At 39.3% G+C, this 23,530-nt stretch overlaps 1 protein-coding gene across 1 annotated transcript; it reads left to right on the top strand.

Moving 5' to 3' along the window:
• Positions 1-21,506, top strand: gpam (glycerol-3-phosphate acyltransferase, mitochondrial). Its single transcript, XM_084740637.1, has 21 exons — positions 1-211; positions 4,554-4,695; positions 4,885-5,004; positions 6,522-6,595; positions 7,924-8,037; positions 8,311-8,460; positions 8,635-8,734; positions 9,136-9,272; positions 10,438-10,537; positions 12,748-12,960; positions 13,189-13,302; positions 13,820-13,905; positions 15,366-15,478; positions 17,192-17,262; positions 17,696-17,963; positions 18,070-18,227; positions 18,528-18,605; positions 18,785-18,922; positions 19,015-19,204; positions 19,478-19,536; positions 19,886-21,506. Exons 2-21 carry the CDS (start codon positions 4,612-4,614, stop codon positions 20,006-20,008), a joined length of 2,490 nt encoding a protein of 829 aa, XP_084596763.1. The 5' UTR covers positions 1-211; positions 4,554-4,611; the 3' UTR covers positions 20,009-21,506.
• Positions 21,507-23,530: the final 2,024 nt, after the last annotated feature.

Raw genomic sequence — 23,530 nt, 5'->3', positions numbered from 1 at the left:
GCTGGCAGTTTGCCGCTGTACCAAAACACGAGCGGTCCTGCCTCCTGTCACACATTTTTTTTTGACTGTCAGAGCTGTACCGTCCAGTCCTCTGAGGAGACTGGAGCTGGTGTAGGGACACAGAAGGGCACTGAAGAACCCAAGGGCTGGCTGCAGTTTTGTCGACTTGGTTAATTTATTTTTGAGATATGAGTCAGCCACAACATCCAAGGTAAGTGAGATTTTGTTCTCGCGAGCCTGGCTATTAGCGAGCTAGTGCTGCTAGCTACATCGCCAACACCGAAGTAACTGTTACTAATGCCGGGCGTTATTGTCATGGAAACAGTAACTATACTGTATCATTAGCTCACACGACGTGGTTGATACAGATGTGACTGGTAAAGCTAAGCCAATATATCGGCCGATTTTAGTGGCATAACCTCATGTTAGCCGGTCAACTTTACATTGACATTGAGTTCAAAAGGACCCTTGACAGCATGGGATTTAACATCTAACCTTGGTTCGCCATGTCTGCCCCAGTGAAATTGACTAGCTAATTGATTTAACGTTAACCGCTTGCTCATTAAAGTATCTAACGTCAGGCTGAATGGAGTCCATTCTAAAATCAGGTATCGCGAGTTCTTTAAGCTCTACCGTCAGGTTCGTCTCATGAGGCTGGGCAGCATGCCATGCAGTGTGCAGGAGACGATGGCAGAAACGGCAACGGCAAGTCATCGTTTAATAACTTAACACAAAACCTGCAAATCGAAATACACGAGCCACTTAACCAAGCATGATGAGAAGACTGTGACGTTAGCCAAACAAAACAGCGTTACTTTGTGGTCAAGCCAGACATCAGGCTGCCTGTTTTGTGCCATTGTTGTCTGCACTGCTAGTTATCTACACGCCCCATCTGTCACATAGAGACTTCTTCTGTTTGACCTGCTTTTTGCAGACAGCTTGGATCGTGTGAGGCGGATTAACCTACCCTGGTCATGAACCGTGTGTATGAGCCGTGACACTTTTATAATCTAAAAAATAAATAACGTGATTTAGTGGGAGATGATCTGTCTGATACCAGCTTTAGAAATGAATACTGCTATTTGGACAGAATGATTTAATGATTTGCAAATTGTGGTACTGCCATGTTTTTTTTCTTGGTATGTGGGCAGCACAATAAAATAATTAAAAACAAAAAGTAACTAAGTACATTTAGCATACTCAATTACTATACGAAATTAAAACTTTGACGCACTTCTACTTCGAGCATTTACATTTCCTGCTACTTCCTACTTTTAGACCACTACATTTCAGAGGGGAATATTGTACTTTATACTCTACTACATATTTTTTGTATCTTTAGTTGCTTTCCAGATTAAGATTATTTATACAAAATATAATAAATAAATAAAGAATAATGTATTTTATGCATTGAGCAGGGATTTATAATACCAAACAAAGAAAATGCAGACTTATAAAAGTGTCCTTTTATTAGTAAGTTTCTGCTTTCCTTCTAATGAAATAAAAATAAAAGTAGCTACTCATAACCACACATAATCAAAATTAGTTGGATGAAAATTTGTCTATATAAAGATTAAAAAACAATGTCAGTGACAATATAGCCTTACTACCCTACGTTAGTCACTATATTTGCTTGCATGGAAACTTGATTATGGATACCTTCACCTGTTAGTGTTACCTAATCCCCACGGCTCCTCATTCTCCATCTTCTTTGTTATGCTTCCAACAAAGTCACCCCATCAAGAGGAGTACTCTCGGGCATTGACCCTTTTGAAAGTTCCGCTCATCAGTGTGCCTATCACCTACTCCCACCATAACAATACCACAGGGCAATGGCTGAAAGTGCATTCAGCCTCCACTGGATACTAGTTTGGCAGGAACATTTAGCCAAGAGGCCCACATATCTGCCAGCTCTCTCAGAGGTATTACTCACAAAAAGATTGATCCACCCTGTTCTTAAGTGACACACATACCCTACAATGTTTGGTGTAAAACCATTCATTCATTAAATGGCTCACTAACCTATTTCCAAACTAATAAGAGGCTCTGGCTGTGGTGTTTTCTGTTAATTACCTTTGTGCTCTCTTTGCGTTTTCATAAAAGCTGTTCTCATTTAAAATATCACAAGTTACATGTTGGAGGAGATGTTACTTATGGCCTGTTGTTCCCATGTGCGCTTACTGAGCAGGGCTCCAGGCAAGTGTCTTTCAACCATCACTGAAATGTTCAGAATGTGGGAACAAATGAACCAAGCCCCATTGGAGTGACCACCTCATTCACCTGCTTATAAGCAGACAGAAAGCAACTGGGGAAACAACAGACAGAGTGGGGCAATGTCAAAGTTTTCTATTGTCTTTGTAGGTATTTGGGCCCCAGACGCTGCACACCTCCATTATAATAAAAGGTTGACAAGACAGTGACCAGTATGCTGTGGGACCGAATGTGTGATGTTGGCCACATGACTTGAAATAGTATTTTAAAGTGTGTTAATCGCCAGAACATCATCGTGAAACATCAGCAAAATAAATCAGTTTTACAACATGTAAACAGTTAAAGTATTACAAAATAACTTTTCAAGTTTACAGATAATATTCAGCAAAAACATAGTGTCACTTTGGAGGGATCATAATTATTAGACAAATGAATTCCCTTTGAAATGTTTAAGAAATAGCCTCAGTTCTTCCCTAGCAAAGCCCAGCCCTAATCAGAGTCAGTACTGACTACAATACAGATTTTGAATAATGATCTAATCGTTAACTTACCAATAACAGATATTTATAGAGCTACGGTGAATACAAGAGCGACTCATCCCAAACTTCGTCCGGACTGTATCCAGGTTCCTCAGTATTATATATAGTTGAGCTGCACAACTTGATGAGGTGTGATTTCTAGAGGTACCTGCTCTAGTCCATCAGTTCAAGTGCTGTGTACTCGCAGGAAAACCATCTGACTTGTGATAAACTGATCAGTGTTACTGTAATGGAAACCTGCAAGTTTTATGTAACTGCAACTAACATGGATAAAAAGAAAACATTTATTTGTTGCTTGCTATGATGGCAGCATCATTGAGGGCTTTTTTTTTTATTAATATTTATCTTTAGGAAGGAAGAATTTAGTTTGAATAAGTTCATTAGAGTTCAGCTTCTGTACATTTGAAACACATTTTCTGTCAGTCGAAATCAAATGTGTGTGAACAGTCATGATTAATATATATGGAAGTTGTTTGATGGTTGAGTGGCTCTTAAATGAGGAACCCTTCCTCCTACTCATGAACTGTGGTTTATGGGTATTTGAAATAGCTTACTAGCATAAGTGAAACCTCAACAAGTAAACAAATGGTGAGATGATGTTTGAGTGTGTATGAAGGAGGGCCAAAGTTAAACCAGCATGAATAAATTGCTCCAGACTTGTAAGTAGGACTGTCACCTGTTTGTTCTCAAAGGTGGTTCAGTCTCAGATGTTTGAGTGAGTAATGTATAATAATTTCTGCTATGGTTTGTTGTTAGTTATGAACCACAGCAGACAGCCCACTAGTTGTATCCAAAGCATTTGGAGACAAGTGGAACAGAAAATCTGGTCTAACTAGAGCAAACCGGTGTTGAACCCAACTCATAATTGCAAGGTGATGCATCATGTGGGAGGGGCATACATTTGTATTTTATTTGGCTTTCCTGTTGAAGTGAGGCTGGTTCATGTTTATGCACTCAAAACGCTTACCTGAGGCAGATGGTGCCGCATGTGGAGAGCTACATGTAGATTTTACAGAACCAGTAATAATGTCTTTGTCGAGAAGAAATCTGAAGATTGTTGTACAAGTTATTTTTGCACCAAAGATTTCTGTCACTTATTAGTCTAAGACATGATACATTCAAAGCTAAATATGTATGTACTAATCTGTATTCTAGTAAGTTTTGAGCATCTTGTTATTTTCACACTAATCCGGTTTAGAAAGCGGTACCAGCTCGCTAAGACTAACAGGAAGTGAGTTAATTTGGTAAAAGCAAACATCTAGATGTGAAAATGAAATAATTAGGTGATCAGGTTTTGCTAGCAACTCAGTTCATTTCTAAATATGCAATAATCTGCCTTTAGTCAGTAGTGGGGCTGCAATTTGCAGTTATTTTCATTATTGATTAATCTGTTGATTGTTTTCACAATTAATCATTAAGTTTATAAAATGTCCAAAAAAAAAAGTGAAAAATGTTAATCACAGTTTCCCAGAGCCCAAAGTGATGTCTTCAAATAGTATCTTTTCACCAAAATATATAAATAAATGACAAAGAAAAGCAACAAATCCTTATGTTTAAGAAGCTGAAATCAGCATTTGTTAAAACTTTTTTGCTAGAAAAAAACACTGAATCAATTACTAAAACAGTTTGGGATTAGTTTTCTTGTGCTCCACTAATCGATTAATTGACAAATTGTTTTATTGTCAGTTTCTTCAAGTATGATCTGATTTGATCTGCCAAGTGGCATGAAATATTGTCTAATGTAAGGTAGAAGATATGATACGATATGACATGATATGACATGATATCTCTGTGTTTTGACAGCTTGCCAGCGAGTGGTGTGTGATCCTGAGGGAGAGGAGAGGAAAGGACAGCAGAGAATATGGAGGTGTCAGATGGCTTGTTGCTGCAGGTCAACAATGGAGAGCAGTGGAGTAACCGCTGGAAACATCCTAATGAAGACTCGGTAAGCCACAGATCCAGATCAACAATTTATCTTCATAATGCTTTTATACAGTAGGATCAGTATCGCATGTTCTGTCATAATAAATGTTTAATCATTACTAGCAGACATATCCTCCATTGAACATTCCTTTCTTGTATGTTATATTATTCCTTTACCTTCAACGATTTTCGTGTGTGGATGTGTTTCAAGGACCGCAGCACCAGCCCTTCGGTCCTGCGCTGTGTTACCAGCACGTGGAAGGAGGGTCTGCTGAACAGAAAGAGGCCCTTTGTGGGCCGCTGCTGTCACTCCTGTACACCACAGAGCTGGGTAAAGTTACACTACAGCTAATTAACTTTAGCATGAGTTCATTTGCCAAAGTCTGGTTCGGTCCCAGGTCTTATTTGTTCTAATGTAAATGTTTATGATTAAGAAGAAAAGCATCAGTATGCAGTGTACAGCACCTGCCACAAACAATTTGTTGTGGCTGGTTGGAGACACAAGAAGTTCACATTAATCTCTGAAAAGATAGTAAAACAGCAGCAGAGTGACAGTTTCTTCTGAACTACTGTATCAATAACAGTCAAAGCAAAATTAGACCAGACTGAGTTTGTGTAATTTTTAGGATGATCTGACACAGTATCTCAAGATACGACAATGCTGACTTGTTTGGTTCTGTAATGATTGCACATCTGGAATCCATATTTAGATTTGACTTAATCAAGACCACATATTGTGATATGGAGTACAAACATAAAACAAAACAGCAGTACTGTGGTAATCAATAAGAACAGACCTTTAGCACAAAGTCATTTAAACAGAGGCAGAACATTACTCAAAAATGCACCTAGTTGACATGAAACCCTTATTTTATCTGTCTGCAATAACAATGTAAGTTAAAACCTAGATATAAGGTTTGCAAAGCATTTTGGCAGGTACCTTTTTCTATTCTCAGCAGTGCTTGTATATTTACATTCAAACCAAATATGACATTCCTCCCCTAGGCAGTTACTTTGCATAAATTATAGAACCTTATATTCCTTTCCAGACCTTTGTATCTTCTTGTTATTTACTGGAAACTCAAAAATTATAAATAGCCTGGACATACCTCCTGTTTTGACAGAGTAGATACTTTAGTTCAGGCTAATTCAACTGGCGGCCTGGGGGCCAAATCCAACAAGGCGTTTACAGTGATAATTAGAAGATCATCATTTTATTAGCAGGCTAATTCGCCTATCCATTGGTTAAGTCTGCACAGCCACACTTCTTATTTTAAAATGATTTAACTCAGGATGTTTAAGTAGAGGGAATTTAAGAAAGTCAAAATGAATGAAAAAAGATGTCCGATGTAACATTATCGTTATTAAAACTACAAGCTGCTTTTAGTCACAAATGTGCAATATTTTTTCCTGCACTCTTGTACATTTCCTTTCCAACTGTGAAAATTATTAAGCTGGAGAAAAACATAAAAATGTGCATTTTTTTACATATTTAAATTCATAAATCAGACGTAGTCAGACATAAAAAATATAAACATTTGGCCCCTTAGCACTTAACTTTTTTCAGATCTGGTCCTTCTGAAAAAGTAACTGAATGGGCCTGTTGTAGCTGATGAAGTATCTACTCTTTGTTGATGATTCAAGTTATGCTGATGTTTCCAATCTGTACTGCTTGCAAATGAACAAAGTATTCACCAAAGACAATAAAATAAAATTCAGTATAGTTTTATGCGTTTTCCTTACAGTTACAAACCCATCACTGTCTCTAAGGCTCTAAATTGAATCTATATCGATGATGAAAGTTCTCATCTATATTCTTCATAATAATCATTTTTGTTTGGGTTCCAGGAGAGACTGTTCAACACCAGTATTCCATCTCTGGGACTGCGCAACGTCATCTACATCAATGAGACTCACACCAGGTAAACAAAATCTACTCCATCATAGTATCACTTCCATCCTAGTCCATCAGCGTGGAAAGAGAAACATAGTCATGTTTCAAAACTACACGTTGGGCTGGTTGGCTTTCATGTGTTGCTTCGGCATCTGATGACCGTTAAATTGCACCTTGCTACAAGAGCAACAACTCTGAGTGCCCCTTTATTGTATGATCAGTGCAGTGCAGTTAAGATAGGTGAGGGCCTCCCTAACACGCTGTGTATAATAAATGGCTTTAAGTCCAGAGGACCCATCGGTGAACCAGTGGAAAGGTAGACGGATGAATAATTTAAAGTGTTCGGACACCAGCCGCATGCATCCAGTGACTGACCTTAGCAGTAAGACACCTCAATACCTCAACAGCAAACAATATAAATAAGCGCTTGCTTTAAATCTTGTTTGCTTTTTCTAAGTTGAAGGCAATCCTTTTGGACAGAGGCACCTGAATAAAGGCTATTTACCATCATTCTCCAAATGCACACTGAAATAAGGTTATATCCAGTTTATTGTGCATTGCATTAGCATGTAGACAGAGACGTTGTGGAGCCAAAATGGGACAATTAGAGAGGTTAGTATTGTTAGTTTTATCTAAGACGCTCACCATTGTGTTATCTATAAGCTCAGCAAGATGGAACAACGCTGACTTTAACACAGCCATTGCTGTCACTTAGAAAACTGTGTGTAATGGATATGTGAGCCACAGCTGATCTCTGGTTCCTGAAAATGTGTTAAATTACCAGGAAATCAGTCAAACCAACAAAGATCAAGTTTTGTCTCAACAGTCTGGCAGTCCTCTAACTGACCAGTTAAACTATACCCTTTTTCCTTTGTTAGAGAGATTTTGATCAAATGTTGTGTAGAGCTGCAGGGATTGGTCAATTAATCAATTAGTCAGTCGTAAGAAAATTAGTCGCCTGCTAATTTGATAATCGATTAATTGTTTCACTCATTTTTTGAGCAAACATTTACTGGTTCCAGTTTAGTAAATGTTAGGATTTGCAGCTTTTCTTTGCCAGTTATGATAATACTTTTTCACAATTTTTTTGTCATTTTATCATGTAAACAATTAAGTGTGAAAATAATGGCAGATAAATCAATGATGAAAATAATCATTAGCTGCAGCCCTAATGTTGCCACAGATAATTACATCATGTCCCACCAAAACTTTCTTGTAATGTCAATATACTGATGTGTACTGTCAATATATTGATTAGTGTAGCCATGCTGAGAGTATATTTTTTGAATGTATTTTCTTCTTACATGTTCTTGTGTATATAACGGTACACATGTGTATCTGTGTGTGCTCATGCAGACAGCGGGGCTGGCTGGCACGCAGGCTGAGTTATGTGCTGTTTGTCATGGAGAGAGATGTCAACAAGGACATGTTCACCAGGAACGTGGTGGACAACGTGCTCAACAACAGCAAGTAAGGCTTAACGTAACCTGAGACATTTGTGCCCCCAACTGTGCCCCCAAACGTGGGAAACATTAGCATTATTGAACTATATAGAGAATGGAAACGCTCAACTAATGACAGTCAGGGATAAAGTGTACAAAAGGAGACCAGATTAAGTGAAATTTTGATTTTGAATAATGACCCAGTTGCAGATAGAATGCTGCTCTCAAATGTTTTGTATGATGGTGTTCATAGGTTTGAAGATGCAGCTTTATGTTTGTGCTGTACTTTTGTCCATCGCAGGGTGGAGAGTGCTATTGTGAACGTTGCCACAGATGTGGACACTGCAGCCAGCCAGCCTGGCCTGGAACAGAAGGCTGTCAGTAAAGTGAAGCAGAAAGCCAGGGCCTTCCTTCAGGAGATGGTGGCGAACATTTCACCACCTTTCATCAGGTACACATTGTATATCAGAAATCTTACTTTGGTTTATTTTTCATAAGAAGGTGCATTTCTAGTGCACAGAATATGTGCATGGCCTGTTTATGTTACCCGACTAGACTGTGCTACGGCTACAGTTTTGGATTCTTTGTTTCTGTTTCACATCCTCACTCTGGTCTTTTTGTTCAGGCTGACAGGGTGGGTCCTCCTGAGGCTCTTTAATGGTTTCTTCTGGAGCATCCAGATCCACAAGGGCCAGCTGGAAATGGTCAAGAAAGCTGCTACAGAGGTCAGCAGCAATTTCACTCACAAAGAAGATGGATAATACTGCCACAACATGATCTAATGCGCATATTTGTGACAGCTAAAAGCTGTGTTGAACGGGCACTCTGCAAGTACATTTCACTAACTGACATGATAACATGCTAATAAGGCTTTCTGTGTGTCATGGTAACAATCTTACTTACTCTTGGCTATGCTTTCATTATCAGTGCAGTCTTGAATAGTGATCATACAGCTGAAATAATACATTTTGGCTGAATATATGGCAAATGTATATCTGGTATATCTGCACTTTATATGTCAGATTAGAGGATCAAATTTAAGATAAAACTTTGCTCTTGTACTATATATCCTTTGTCATTTAAACCACTAACTAGTTTATTTTATAATCATCTCATGTCTTTACAGCAAAATGTGCCCATGGTCTTCTTGCCTGTTCACAAATCCCACATCGACTACCTGCTCATCACCTTGATCCTGTTCTGTCACAACATCAAAGCACCACACATTGCTGCTGGAAACAACCTAAGCATCCCCATCCTCAGGTAAAAGGCCCATGAAGGCTCATGTCAAGTTTGATCTGGCAATAAAGTGTATTTCTGCTTAAGCATGTAGATCAGTTTGATATCACAAGAAAGGAAATTCTTTGGAAATAGATCAGAGAGGAGTTAAAGCTGAACTAAAGAGTGAGATTAAAGATCAACACTGAGGGAATATTAATGGCCAGGTAGCCAGCCTGACAACAGGTTATGAACGTGTTTTATCCTAAAGCCCACTTCAGATCAAAGATTTATGATGAGATGAAATGGTTTTAGTTGCCAGAAAAAGTTGTAATCTAAACTGGCCATTCTCAGCTCAACTCGAGCTGGCTGATGGCATCGCCTGCGACAAACTGTCACTTGGTTGAAATGACACCAGCTCCTCTAGACCAAGTGTTCTCATTTTTTCTCAGCCAGGGATCCCAAAAAGATATTGACCACGTCATGCATGTTCCTTGGAATAATTTGATGTAGTCAGTTTTTAACATGTAGTTATGTGAAAGACACTGGTTATGTTTTAAAAGTATTTGCACCATCTCAACACAGACTACATATAAGAGTTTGGTCTCTTGTCCATTTCAATTAAGTCATAGTGGAGATACTCCAGTTTGTTTTTGTTTTTCATAAATTTAATTTGTTGCTGCAGTAGCCATTAATTTACAAAAGTCTACATTCCTGATTGTTGCAAATTTCAACTCGTCTCATCATGAATGTTTGGTTTGAACAGGCTTTCACCTACTTCAAATAGTAGGTGAGGTTCTAATACTGATCTATATTAGAACATGGATGCTTATGTGTAAAAATGTTTTTGAAAAACTACTTCAAAAGAATATTATACAGATATAGAGGTACACAGCTGACAGGTTGGGAACAAAAAATAGTAGAATTCTGTTAGTAAAGCCTTGAATAGGTTGCAAACAAGCATTTTTCCAAATTATAGGGAGTCACTTATGTTCAGCTGTCAGCAACTCTCTGTTGTTTGAATCACATTGAATATTCACAATAATAAGAATTCTTCAAGAGGAATAACTACAATACAGTGACTCCTCTTTAACCGCAGTGAATCCAAATTGCAGGCAACTAAATGCAATAAGGACGCTACTGCTGCCAGTGTCAGAAGTTTAGTTTGGAAGCCACTTGATCAGACTCTCTGTGTTTTATTTGTTGTCAGCACCCTCATCCGTAAACTTGGAGGATTCTTCATTCGGCGGAAAATGGAGGAGACAGGAGACGGGAAGAAAGACATTCTGTACAGGTCACTCTTACATGCAGTAAGTCCTAAGAGTCAATTTGTCTTCTACAGGAGAGACTGGTTTAACATACCGTTTCTAAACTCACTTAATGTGAGGAGGGTTTTTTTTTTCTTAACATGATTTATTATGTAACTGCAGGTTGTCTTTATACTTTCCTCCTCTGTGTGCTCTTTTCATTCCAGAGTGGCAGGGAGTGAAAAGCATGTGTTACATAATGTTATCCCGGGCTAGCTTCTTCTTTTTTTTCTTGTCCTAGACTTTGTTTTTAGACGTACTGTACAATCAGTTTGTGCACAGATTGACATTTTTAACACATTAACACAATTTAACACATTAGAGCATTTTATCTTTTTAGATATTTTAAAAAATATTTATAAACAACTGCTATCCTGCAGTAGCATCTAAGTAACTTCTCTAAATCTTATGCTGTGAAATTAAGATCAGATCATACTGTGTTCTGTCAATTTTGCTCTGTTGGCAGTAGAGCTGCAATGATAAGTCAGTTAATAATTAGTAAATTGAAACAAATCATTGAGTCAAAATAGCTGGTAAATTATTTACTTTCTGTCATTTTTCAAGCAAAAAAGTCAAATATTATGCTGGTTCCACCTTCTTTAATGTGAGTATTAGCTGCTTTCCTTCATGTTAGTAAATGGAGGATCATTTGGTTCTTAGCTGTTGGTTTGACAAAAAGATGCAATTTAAAGACATCACTTGAGGCTGTGGGAAATAGTGATGAGTATTTTTCACATTTTTTTTGACATATTATAGACTAAACGATTAATCAGTTAAATTAGTTGCAGCTCTAGTTGGGACAGTAGATAGGTTCATACATCTTCTAACCTGCTTAGACACATTGTCTTTCATGACATATATGATCACAGGAAGAGGCATAGTGTAACCTGATGGTTGTATCGGTGTGTAACTGCAGTACAGAAGGACTCCTATGGCTGCTAAGAGTCTAGATCAGACTTTGTTAAAAGAATTTTTAAGAGAATTTTCTATTCAGTGTAAATCAATGTAAAGTAAAAAGTTGTTGCTTTGGTGAATCAAGTCCTTCCATTGACAGTGGTATTTCTACACTGGTGTGTGCTGTTTTTTGTGTGTCTCAAGAAAGTCGTGCCTGCAAAAACTTTTTGCATAGACTGAATGTGAATTGAGACGCTGATTAAAACCTGGAATCTGAACCTTTTGTTCAGTTCTTGTATTTGGATAATATGGCTTAACAAGCTTCTGCTAATGAGAAAACCTGAAGTACAACTAATGTGAATTACTATGACTGTTAATATGAAAGCTTTGTCATCATAAGCTACTTGTAGCATGAAGCCCCAAAATGTGCTTTCTACTAAATAGCTTTGCTGCTTAGTGGGTTTGCTTAATTATACCAATCTATCAGAGTTGAGAAGTGCTGTTGATTTGTTACTTGGAGTTTTGTGGAAGAGAATTGAGAGCAACAAAAAGCAACAAAGACTGTATATTGTGCGCCTAAGATAAGTGTGTATTGCTCCCCTACGATAAGACTTATCAGCTGAGGACATGAGCAACTGTTGGAAATGATGACCTATATTTTGTCCCTTACTACTTCCAGTATTTTACCACACATCATACCAAACAGAGTGTACACGTTTGCCACTGTAATAGTGGAAAGTGGACCTCATAATACTTAAAGATAAGATTTTAATCTGGCATGCCTGTGTCACTCACACAAATGTAATTAGCTGAACTCCTTCACAGGCAGAAGTTCAAGCAATATAAAAAGCCACGTGCTGCTCTAATTTCAGCCCAGCTTGGATATCTATCCTCTCCCCAGCTTATGCTAAATGCCACGGGCTGGAGTCCATTTCTGGACAAAGCTTCTCTTCTCAAAAGTGTCTACATAGCAAGAGACAGCTGTGTACATACTGTTCTCAGGGGGGTACCGTTACACAACACGGCAGCCTTGGCACGTGCCCAGCTCTTTGTGGTGTGTTTGGGGGTCAAACTGTTGGTGACCACCGCTCAGTTTTTAACTTGTATCCAGGCTGTGTATACAGCAGCTGCACCGTATTCACTTTACTTGTCTGCTGCCTTGTAATGTTGTTTTTTAAAATCAGAGATATCACGACCTTTACTCACAGTGTATGCACATTTGTCTCACTTTTGATGTCCAATGCCACCTTTTTCCATTCATCTTTGTCCCGCCATTCTCACTTCAACATTTGCCTCTGTGTTTATCAATCTCCCTTCAGTACACAGAGGAGTTGTTGCGTCAGCAGCAGTTTCTGGAGGTCTACCTGGAGGGTACCCGCTCCCGCAGCGGTAAGCCGTCCCCAGCACGTGCAGGCATGCTGTCCATCGTGGTAGACACACTGTGCACAGGGGCAATCGCAGACGTACTGGTGGTGCCTGTTGGCATCTCTTACGACCGTATTATTGAGGGCAACTACAATAGCGAGCAGCTGGTAAGTGCTTGGATGATGTCTGTTGTTTTGCTTTTGGCAACAAAGCTGTTCTCTTCAGTCATTCAAAAGAAGAATATGTTGGAAAATGTAGCTGTAGGGAAGTGGCGGAACAAATGGTTCTGTTTGTTAGTGGGACAGACAACTAAAACTGTGTAGTCTAACAGTATATGTTGTTATGATGATTATTGAGTCCTCATTCTTACCATCTGAACTCTTTAAACTCACCAGGGCAAACCTAAGAAGAATGAGAGTTTGTGGGGAATAGCATGTGGAGTGTTCCGGATGCTGAGGAAGAACTATGGTTGTGTTCGAGTTGACTTCAACCAGCCCTTCTCCTTAAAGGTGAACAATCACAGATTTACATCAGCTTTTATACAAATACAGCTACATCTGTTATGGCCACATGTGGAACTGGATATAGGGAAGAAGTGTTGAAAAGCTAATTTCAGCAAAGCAGTCTTAAAATCTTACAGTCTTATGATCTTGCTGTCTTTTGGTTTTACACATTTATTGCAAAAAAAGAAAATAATGATAAACTATTAAAAGTCCTATGTGTAAGACTTACAAGGCTTCCTTAGTATGTTTTCATGAGTTATTAATCACCTGAAAGTAATGATTGTTTTATTTTGTGTGTTGTTACCATAGAATTAACTGTTTACTGGCCACTGTAGGTTCGCTTGTAAGGGAGGAATGAGACGAGGTGTTTGAAATTTGCAAGCTCACAGATAGACGCCATTAAATCCCACACACTGGTCCTTTAACAGAGCAAATAATAAATGTGGCTTGTGTGAAGTTTAAGCTGGAGAAAGTTTGTGGCCAAGTCTGTATTTCTAACTAACCTTCTGCATGTCAAACGTAGGAATACCTGGACAGCCAGAGAAGCCGCCATATTCCACCACCAGTGTCCCTGGAACACACCTTGATGCCCACCATTATTTCTGCACAGTAAGGACACATAGACACAGAAATCAGTGATATCCTTCTCTGACCAGAACACACACCAGCACACCAACGGTCCCACAGTCCCATCTGTAATATCATGAACTGTCATGCCACGAACTTGACTTCTCCCTCCTGCTGCTTCACAGCAGGCTTTGTTATCTGACATCTGAGCACTGCACCTGAGTTAGCATTGGCTGGGGGCATTCAGTTCAGTGCTGTCCTTTCATAATAAAACCGATACAGTCATACAGTTCGTCCACAAGGACAGCAGTGTTTCATCCCAGCTGGTCTGGAGTCACAGGTTCAGAACTCATACAAGCAGAGCTGAATGAAAACCCCTCTGGACGTAAATTACAATTGCTATTTCATAAAAGTGCTCTACAGGACACTCATATGCTAAATAGTAGACTGTTCTGTCTTGAAAATATACTGTGTGGCATTGTAGGCTGAGACTTGTCGTGACTGTGTCATAAGCTTGGAAATAAAAAGAGGGTGTAAAAGTGAGCAGAACCAGGTTCAGGAGGGTAATGGCAAGATATTAATTATACTTCAGTTCATATTTGTGTTCATTTAAATACAAAGAGCAGTTTGTTTACAACATAAAGCTATTTTGCAGACCTTGGGTGATATCAAGGTCTTACAGTGTACAAGGGTATTTTGAAGCCCTATGAGATGTTTTATAGAGGACCTGCACTGTAGCACGTAAGTAAAGTAGTAGTAGATGTCCTCACAAGTTCACCACTGTCATGCCGCTTCCCACTGTCACTGTGACCGCAACCTCCAACTGACCACTCAGCCGAGAATAGTCTGGCTCCCTTCACCAGCAAAAGGAGCAGGCAAATCAACTCTCCGGGCAAGTGTCCGAAATGCCGGGTTTAAAAGGGTCTTCGTCTCCACAACGCAACTTGTTTTCACCCTCTGAGGCTTAAAACAAAGACCGCAGGTTGGCTATGCTAAGGAAGCTAAGCTAAGAAAACAAGCGCGAATACCAGCATGATTGAACGGAACACACTAACAGTTGTCCACAGTAAAGAAACACTACTGCCACCAATGTAACCGAGCATCTTGGGCTTTCTTAACTGGGCAGGTTTAATAAGAAAATAAAAAATAAGGAGATGTAGTGCAAGACCAGCAGCAATAACATCTGCCTTACAGCAACTCTGAGGGGACACATTACCTCAAATACAGAAGGCTTTTAAAACAAAAATACCATCACATACCGTATATGCTGGTAAAATGCCCTGAAAGGTATTCAGGTATGAAAAATAAATACCATCCAAACCTAGGTTGTACACAGGGCTGGGAGTATAAAAGGCAAGTAAAATGGACTTTGGGCAGGCAGACAATCCTTACTGTTGAACCCTGGATTTAAAACAAAGTTGAACTGTGCATACCATATCAGGCTAGCATTATAAGACAATTGTGAAACAGTATATTTACATGTGAAGTTATTCTTCTTCCAGACCTGATGTTCAGCTGTTTGAGGGGCAGGAGGAGGAGCAGCTGAACCGGGAGATGCCCGATGACATCTTGAGACGACAGCTTATTAACAACCTGGCCAAGCACGTCCTCTTCAGTAAGAAACTCTCAACACCACGGCCAGTGGATTTACTACACCCTATAAAACTGTTTTACACTGTTTTTAGGCATCTTTATCCGCTCTGTCAAGAATCTCCAGTTTGTTGATGGATGAATCATCACAGTACCGTCCTGTTCAAACAGGATTCCTCATTCAGCTAAACACCATTTAGCACTATTTAGTGTAGCCTATCATCATATAATTTATTTAAAAATTTGATGCACATTTGCTGGTATTAGGTATTCCTCTTTTATCCTCCTCTGCGCACGCATCTCCTTTTCATCCTATGTTAAAGGTGCACCTGCTTGCCGGAGCTCAGGCCGCATTCGTGACATGCTATCCATCATTCTGCCTCCATTAATTGAAATCCTACACAGCACAGCATCAGTCCATCCGCTTCACATCACTCAGGGCTTTTTGCCCCAGGGTAGCACTACAGAAAACCGGTTCGCCCCAGCTCATTCAGCTGCATTCTCCTATGCCAGGCCTATTTGCTTTTTACTCACAGCCAATCACAGGGCCTCCAACTGGATGGCATGTTGTTTTCAGCCAATGGGGTGAAGGGGAGGCTAGAGAAGCATGAGAGGGGAGGAATGCAGTACCAGAGCTCACAAATGTTTTAAACCGTTGAACTTGAACCGTGCTCAAGATGACCACTAGTAACCCTTGTCCCAAGACATGCGCACACACACACAAACACACACACACACACACACACACACACACACACACACACACACACACACACACACACACACACACACACACACACACACACACACACTACACTATACTCTTCCATATTCAATATGTTTTAACATTGTAATCAATTTTTTGGGTCTTTTTAAGCCTCTGGCTTTTAAAAGAAAATCAGTGGATTACTTGATTTATAATTACACATTTTCTTCTTGTTTTTTCTCTTTTTTTTCCTCATTTTAAGTTAAAGGTTTCTTAATCAATAAATGCCTCTGCCAATCAGAATAACCCGAATGAGGTGCAATTACTGCCATTTTTATACTATCAATTAATTATCAATTAATACATTTTTAATCCTATAAATTTTTAACAACAAGTAATGATTAATTATTCACATCCCTTTTTTTATAATAAATATTTCATCAATGTTGCATTTTTTTAATATTCAAGAAGTGTTTATTGTTGCCTTTCAGCTGTGCTGCATTAGTGTCAGCCTTAGTTAAAGGAGTAGTTGGAATATTTGGTGTGACATTGTCTGAGGTACTTACTTATCAATAGTCAGTGTATTACCCACAGTAGAGGCTGGTCAGCATGTCCCTACTTTGGAGAAGCAGAAAGGAGTAGCAGCACAGAAGCTAAGCAATGAACTGCTGCGGACAGGGTCAGCAGCATAACGCATTTTAGCCACTTAAAAAAGGTCCACCTAAAAGAATCAATATCGCTTTAAGTGCAAGCTATATTTAGAATATTTCCAAGGCTTTACTTTGCCATCAGACAGCTTTTTATGGTGGGAAGCCACTGTTACATAAACCAAATATCACTCTCTCCAAACCAACCAAACTACATGAGCAAATCAGTAATTTTACATCGCAGAACATGAGAGTTGCTCTTCTACTGCTACCTCGGTCTGTTAGTTTGTTTGTATTGTTGTGTGACAAACAAAGTGGTTTAGGCAGCAGATGTTGTCATGTGTGTTGTGTGCTGCTCATATCCTTTTTGTGTCTTCCCTTGTAGCGGCTAATAAGTCCTCAGCGATCATGTCTACCCACATTGTGGCCTGTCTGCTGCTGTACAGACACAGACAGGTAAGCCTGGCTGTCTTTCATGTCCTCTACCACATCCTCTCCTGGCGCTTAGCCACTGTATTCTGCATCCCTCTTCCTTTTTCTTTTTTTCTTCACATCTCTGCTCTCCTCTTTGTCTCCTCTTTTTTGCCCATCATGCTCCCTTCCTTACACCAAGGTGATCCAAATGTCACAAAGCTCTGCATGATAGTAATGAATGTCTCCCTGTAGTAGAGATCTCACTCTTCCAGCACACTTTCTCACCACCTCTGTACATTAGCGGTGGGCCTCTGCCCTCTGCAGGCACATCGATGTAAGTGACAGAAGAAAACAATCACTGAAATTGCCTTTCTGTCCCAAGGAATTGTTGTACTAAGTCACTGATTTCTGGACATGATCCATGTGTCTTTTTTCAAATAGTTTAAGCCTGTGTTTTTCCTCCTCGTTGCTCCAGGGGGTGGTGCTCTCCAAACTGGTGGAAGACTTCTTCAACATGAAGGAGGAGATCCTGTCCCGAGACTTTGATCTGGGTTTTTCGGGGAACTCCGAAGATGTGGTCATGCGTGCCCTCCACCTGCTGGGAAACTGTGTCAACGTGACCAGCAGTGCAAATCGCAACGGAGAGTTCACTATTGCGCCCAGCCAAACTGTACCAGCGCTCTTCGAGCTCAACTTCTACAGCAATGGCCTTTTCCATGTCTTCATTTCTGATGCAATCATTGGTATGTTGAGCCTGGAGGTTGTTCTTTCTATGGTGTTTCATCTTTGTATGGATGATCTTGCATTAAGTTTTTTTCTCTACTAAATTTCTTCATGGTTTGTCTCCAGCTTGCAGCATCCTGTCGCTGCAGCGAGAGCTAATTGCAGAATCAGAATCCGATCAACAGTCCAGTGGTCCCAGCAGTCTCCCTCTCAGTCAGGAGAGACTCATCCGCAAGGCTGCTGGCCTCTCCCACTTCCTCATCAATGAGGTGGCTGTGGCACCAGTAAGTCCTGCACATTGTCAACATCTTTCTAAACTTAGTCTAGCAAATAGATGGAATTTTGAAAGTTGTAAAACAATTACATTCATGTCTCTGTTCGCTTATTTGTTGTGTTTGAAGTGAAATATGAAAAGCTAGAGCAAGACACTGCTAATAATATTAGCCTTCAGAATGTCAAATGAACTGTAAAATTTGTTTGTTTTTATTGATGCTGTCCAGAATTGAAACAAACTTAAAACTCAACTCTACATGGTGTGTATCATGTTTCACAGTGTGTCTCTCCCTCTCCTCTCTGTCTTGCAGCCCTGTCAGACTATTTACCAGGTTCTTCATGATGCAGTGACCCGTCTGATCCAGTATGGAGTTCTCTACGTAGCAGAGGTCAGTTTGCAGATACAAACCTCACTGACAGTGGACAAAAATGAAAGTAACCACCGTGACCAGTGCTGGAGGTTGACTCATGGTGAACATCTTTAGAAGTGCTGTTAACTGTAACTATATTTTCCATGGACGTGGTGGTCTAATTTGTGTGGGGTTTCTTTTGTGCTTGTGTGTGTCAGGAGGACCAGGAGGAACTGAGTCCCAGTCCGACTGACGAACCTTGGCCCAAAAAGTTCCCAGAACCACTTTCCTGGAGAAGTGACGAGGAGGACGAGGACAGTGACTTTGGAGAGGAGCAGAGAGATCGCTACCTAAAGGTCAGGCTTGAAAATACTTTTTAAACAGTTTTATTTAAACCAACAGAACCGTCAACTCTGACTGACTTTCCCTCCTCTCATATTTCCTTCAGGTGAGCGTTTCTGCAGAGCACCAGGAGTTCTTCGTCTTCCTACAGCGACTTGTCAGCCCCGTGCTGGAGGCCTACAGCGGGGCCGCAATCTTCGTCCACAGTCTGAGTCAGCCCATGACTGAGTCTGACTACACTCAGAGGCTCTTCAGATACCTGCTCACCCGCACAGAGAGAGGAGTGGCTGCTTATGGTAATACTGCAACATTTCTCCACAAACTGTACACTTTAGGAAAATTTCAGTTATTTAAGACACATCATCCAATTTCAACTTGGAATAAACAAATAAAAGGTACTGCATAATTCCATGTTTCATCCTCTGATTATATAAGGTTATTAATTAACCACACAAATGTGCAAGAACTTAATTTATGAATTAAATTAAGTAACATTTTCTGATATAAAGTATCAGTCATGAGCAGGTTTGATTAGCATTTCTAAGCCCTTTGTAATCTCTTTTTTCCAGGTGAAAGTGCAACTCATTATTTGGTTAAGAACACAGTGAGGACTTTCAAGGAGCTCGGGGTAAGAGTGTGTTTGTTTTGAAATTATGGGTTTGTTATAGGTATGAAAATACAGCATAGCAGTGGTTCTCAAACTTTGGGGCATGCCCCACTGGTGGGACATACAGCCACTGCAAGTGGGGCATAGATGACCAGGGTAAAAATCGAGCGTGAGACTAAGGTGAATGAATATGATGTATGAAGGAAAATAAACAATAGTTTGCATGACTTTTTTTCAGCTTCTGGTGTGTTGCTTGCCAGAAAAAGGTTGAGAACCATTGCAGTACAGTGTTAAGAAAGTAGGGTTTGGTGGCACTCAGGTTTCTCCAGCTGGAGTTAAGATGTGCTTCCCATGCTGTGTTTTTCTGTAGGTCCTGAAGGAGAGACGAGAGAACCGGGTGACCACTCTGGAGCTGAGCAGCACCTTTCTACCTCAGGCCAATCGGAACAAACTCCTGCAGTACATCTTAGGTTTTACCCTGCTGACCTGCTGAGACACCTTTCAGACCCCAGGCTCCTTCCAATAAAGGGCTTCTACTGGTTACTTCTAAACAATCCCAGGTGCTACTCTGTGGAAAGCTTTACCAGGAAGTGCCTTCGTGTAACAGCCGCTAACTGTTAGCTGTTAGCCGGAAGAGACTTAAAGCCAGTCTTCCCTTTGTGTTCCAGTCTACGACTCCCTGTCTTAGAACTGTGCAGCTGATACAACACATGTATCGTCCTTTGAAGAGGTACCTCTAGGAATCATCCTCTCTTTGGGAACTTCATGAGGTTTTAATATGATCACAATTTTAAACTATCAGAAAATATACTCAAGCAGGTTAGTGAATCACTTTTACAGCAATCTGAACAAAGCAAGCTGCCTTTCGTCTATACAAGTGAAAATATGCATAGAAAATAATGGTAAACGTTACCAACAACAAGGCATTTTTATGTTGACTCTTTCTGCTCGTTTGTAAAACTGCTGTATTCTCTCGAGTGTGCTCCACTATCATACAGTAGAAAAAATGTCAAAATGTAGTCTGATGAAAGACTCATTTTAAAAACCCTGTACATAGGCCACAAGAACAATGTCTCTCATTTGTAGTGCATTTAACAGACGCACTCTGGTGTCCTCAAATTTAATAATGTAGTAATACAAGATGAAAGGATTTGTCCCAACACAATGCATACATATCCTGATTTTCATTGACAAAAAGAGATGTCAAAATCTAAACCTGCTTTTGGACAGCTTTGTTCAGTTCTACTGCACAGTCACTGGTTTAAGATATAAAAAAAAATCAGTTGCTGTGCAACAGTATCTATTTGGCAAACGCAAAATGTACCTGTTGAAAGTCCAGTGCAGTTAAAGCCTAAAATCACACGCATCTACAGTTAAGTGCTTTCAAACCACTGATATCTAAGTGCATTCAGTTACACTTTTCATCGTGGGTTTTGATGAGAGGTGACTTTGATCTCTGTGTTTGTGTGACACTCTTTTCACTTTTCAATGAATGTGACATAGCACAGCACTTAAAATACATAATACCAGCCATCACATCCACTTAAGTTAAAATGCAACAAGCTCAGAAACTCTTTGGTCATGACTTTCAGGGAAAGCAGACATTTGGGATAACCACCATTTTTTTGTGTGTGTATTATGAAAGCTGTTATAGCATCACTGCTGAGAGAGCTACTTCAGTCCAATTGGTGGGCATTTGCAAGACAAAGGAACTGCATAGTGCGGTAAAAATAAAATGGTACATATGCACTGTGTAATCCAGCTGAACTAAAGGTCAAGTCTGTAAAGGTTTGCTACTTCTCAGAATGAGATAATGTCTGTACTGTCAAGAAAAGGAGAGGAAGGAGACGCCGTCTTTCGCCTTTGTTCACTTCTGAATACAGACTGCTGTGAGGAGCAGTGATGTTTCTGAAAATAATAGTTCATAGCTGTCAGGTTTACTTGTTCTTTATTTATCTTGGTCACAGCAATCCAACACTTCAGATTTTCAACTTGGCAAATATTTTGGCAAAATCACAGTATAAAATGTCCTAAAAACACACCTAAAACTAGCAGTAAGCGGATCCTCATTATTTCAATCTTTGTTCCCTAATTCATGTGTCAAAAAAACGAGGTTTTTCTGACACGTGGAGGTTGGGAATAAAAACTTGGTGGTAACTGAATGTGTCGGAGATGAAAATCAAAAACATACCAAAACTACATGCATGAAATTAAAACCTGATAGTGAAACGTCACTGCACAGTACCTGTGCATTCAGCTGCAGAACATTTTACAGTTTTTCATTTTCATTGTACAATAACACAACGGGACTCAATATTTACAGTAGATCTTGTCAGTATGTGTCTGTAATTCTAAGTCTGAAAACATTTTGCATCGAACATGAACGGTTTGGATGGGGCAGAGTATGTTTGATGAACTGTTGGAGTTGTTAAAGGGGATGCTAACCCAGATCCCAGATTCATAATGTGAAGATGGTGTGAATGTTATAAATCAGCATTCTTAAAACTGTTGGGGCAATAAATTAAATAGGAATTGGGTGTCTGATGGTATATATTTAAATTAATATTTATACTGAAAGACTGCTTGTTACAATTCATTTAAATGCTCAACATACTGCTTTATTTAATATTGTAAACCTGCATATTTTCATGCAGTTTTTCAAATCTGTGTACAAAATTTACCTGAGATGGAAAAGGTTACTAGTTGAGGATCGGTGATTGACACCCATAGCATGTCGAAGAACAGAAAAGTATGTTATTTAAATGGGAATGTGATCGGAGTGTCTCCCACAAAAAAAAAAAAAAAAGGTCCACGCTGGAGTTCAGAGGGAACCTCTTGACATTCAAAGCATTTCTGAGCCCAAAATCTGTATAAGTCCCCACACCGAGGGACCCCTCCGCCAAGATAAAAACCACTTTACGTACTGTACTGCATGTTTCCTCTGGTCGCCTTTAATCATCGACACTTCAATGTGAATTCTACTTAACCTGAGATTTGTATTTTACAGTTTAGTGTGAATTATGTTGCAGAGAGAGATAGATGTTTGTGTAGGAGATGAACTTAAATTTGTTACCTCTTGAATGTATCTCATCTGTCCCCAAAAAGGTCAATGTGATATTGTGGTCGGTACAGATATAAAGCTCATGGGGATCGTTGAGACTCATTGCTACTGAAGCTGCATTAACAACGTCCCTCTACAACTATGTAACTTTGTAGGATAAAAGAAAAATGCCTGTATCCGGGGAGCAGGTGCCTTTTTAATGCACTGTAGTGTTCTTTGGTTGTGTTTTTGTTCTGTTTTTGTGCATGTTAACAAAGGTTATTTCGTGTGGGAATCCAAAAGAGCACTGTAGATTGTAACTTAAAACAAAACACACAAGAGCAGAGAACTTGTGGTTACTATAAGAATCACCAGCTACTAAAAAAAAGTGTCACGTTTTTTGTTCTTGCTTTCTCAGAGCAAAGCACAATTGGCATTACTGGATTTTGTTTTTAAATAAATTAATAATAGATTAACAATGGTCTGTTGTCTGTCTTTTTGTTTATGTATTTATTGTGACAGTAAATGTTTATTAGTATTAGGAGGAAAAATGAGAGGGAAGTTTTTTTTTAATTTTGAATAGCGAGAATAAAGTAAAAAATGTCAAGAATAAAGAGAACTTTCATTATTAGTTCCAGGTGTAAGAAAAAAAATACATCGGAGGATGAAGTATTTCTTTTTCTATTATTTAGCATTTTGAGAATTAAGTCAAAATGTCAACTTGAAATGTAGAAAATAAAGTGAAAATGTCAAGAATAAAGTCAAGATGTTGAGAGTAAAGTTGAAACAACATTTTGAGTTCTCAACATTTAACTTTATTCTCAGTGTTGACTTCATTCTCAAAGTGCAAAATTTAGGAATCTCCGTGTAATTACTGTATAATTACAAAATATTTTTAGTTATTGAAATATGATAAAACATTTACAAGACTTATAAACAAGAATATTACAGAAATAATGTCTATACAGATGCTGC

Source organism: Lutjanus erythropterus, chromosome 17 (assembly GCF_056507025.1).
Source record: "Lutjanus erythropterus isolate fLutEry1 chromosome 17, fLutEry1.hap2, whole genome shotgun sequence".
Lineage (NCBI taxonomy): Eukaryota > Metazoa > Chordata > Actinopteri > Lutjaniformes > Lutjanidae > Lutjanus > Lutjanus erythropterus.
Note: the sequence above shows the minus strand (reverse complement) of the source record. Positions and strands in the feature narration are given on the sequence as shown.

What these genes read in the sequence shown, in the direction of transcription:
- gpam (XM_084740637.1), top strand. Translation starts at nt 4,612, where the DNA reads ATGGAGGTGTCAGATGGCTTGTTGCTGCAGGTCAACAATGGAGAGCAG. An exon ending in CTAAGCATCCCCATCCTCAG is followed by an intron (nt 9,273 to 10,437) that starts GTAAAAGGCCCA and finishes ATTTGTTGTCAG; the next exon opens with CACCCTCATCCGTAAACTTG. An exon ending in ACCAGCCCTTCTCCTTAAAG is followed by an intron (nt 13,303 to 13,819) that starts GTGAACAATCAC and finishes TGTCAAACGTAG; the next exon opens with GAATACCTGGACAGCCAGAG.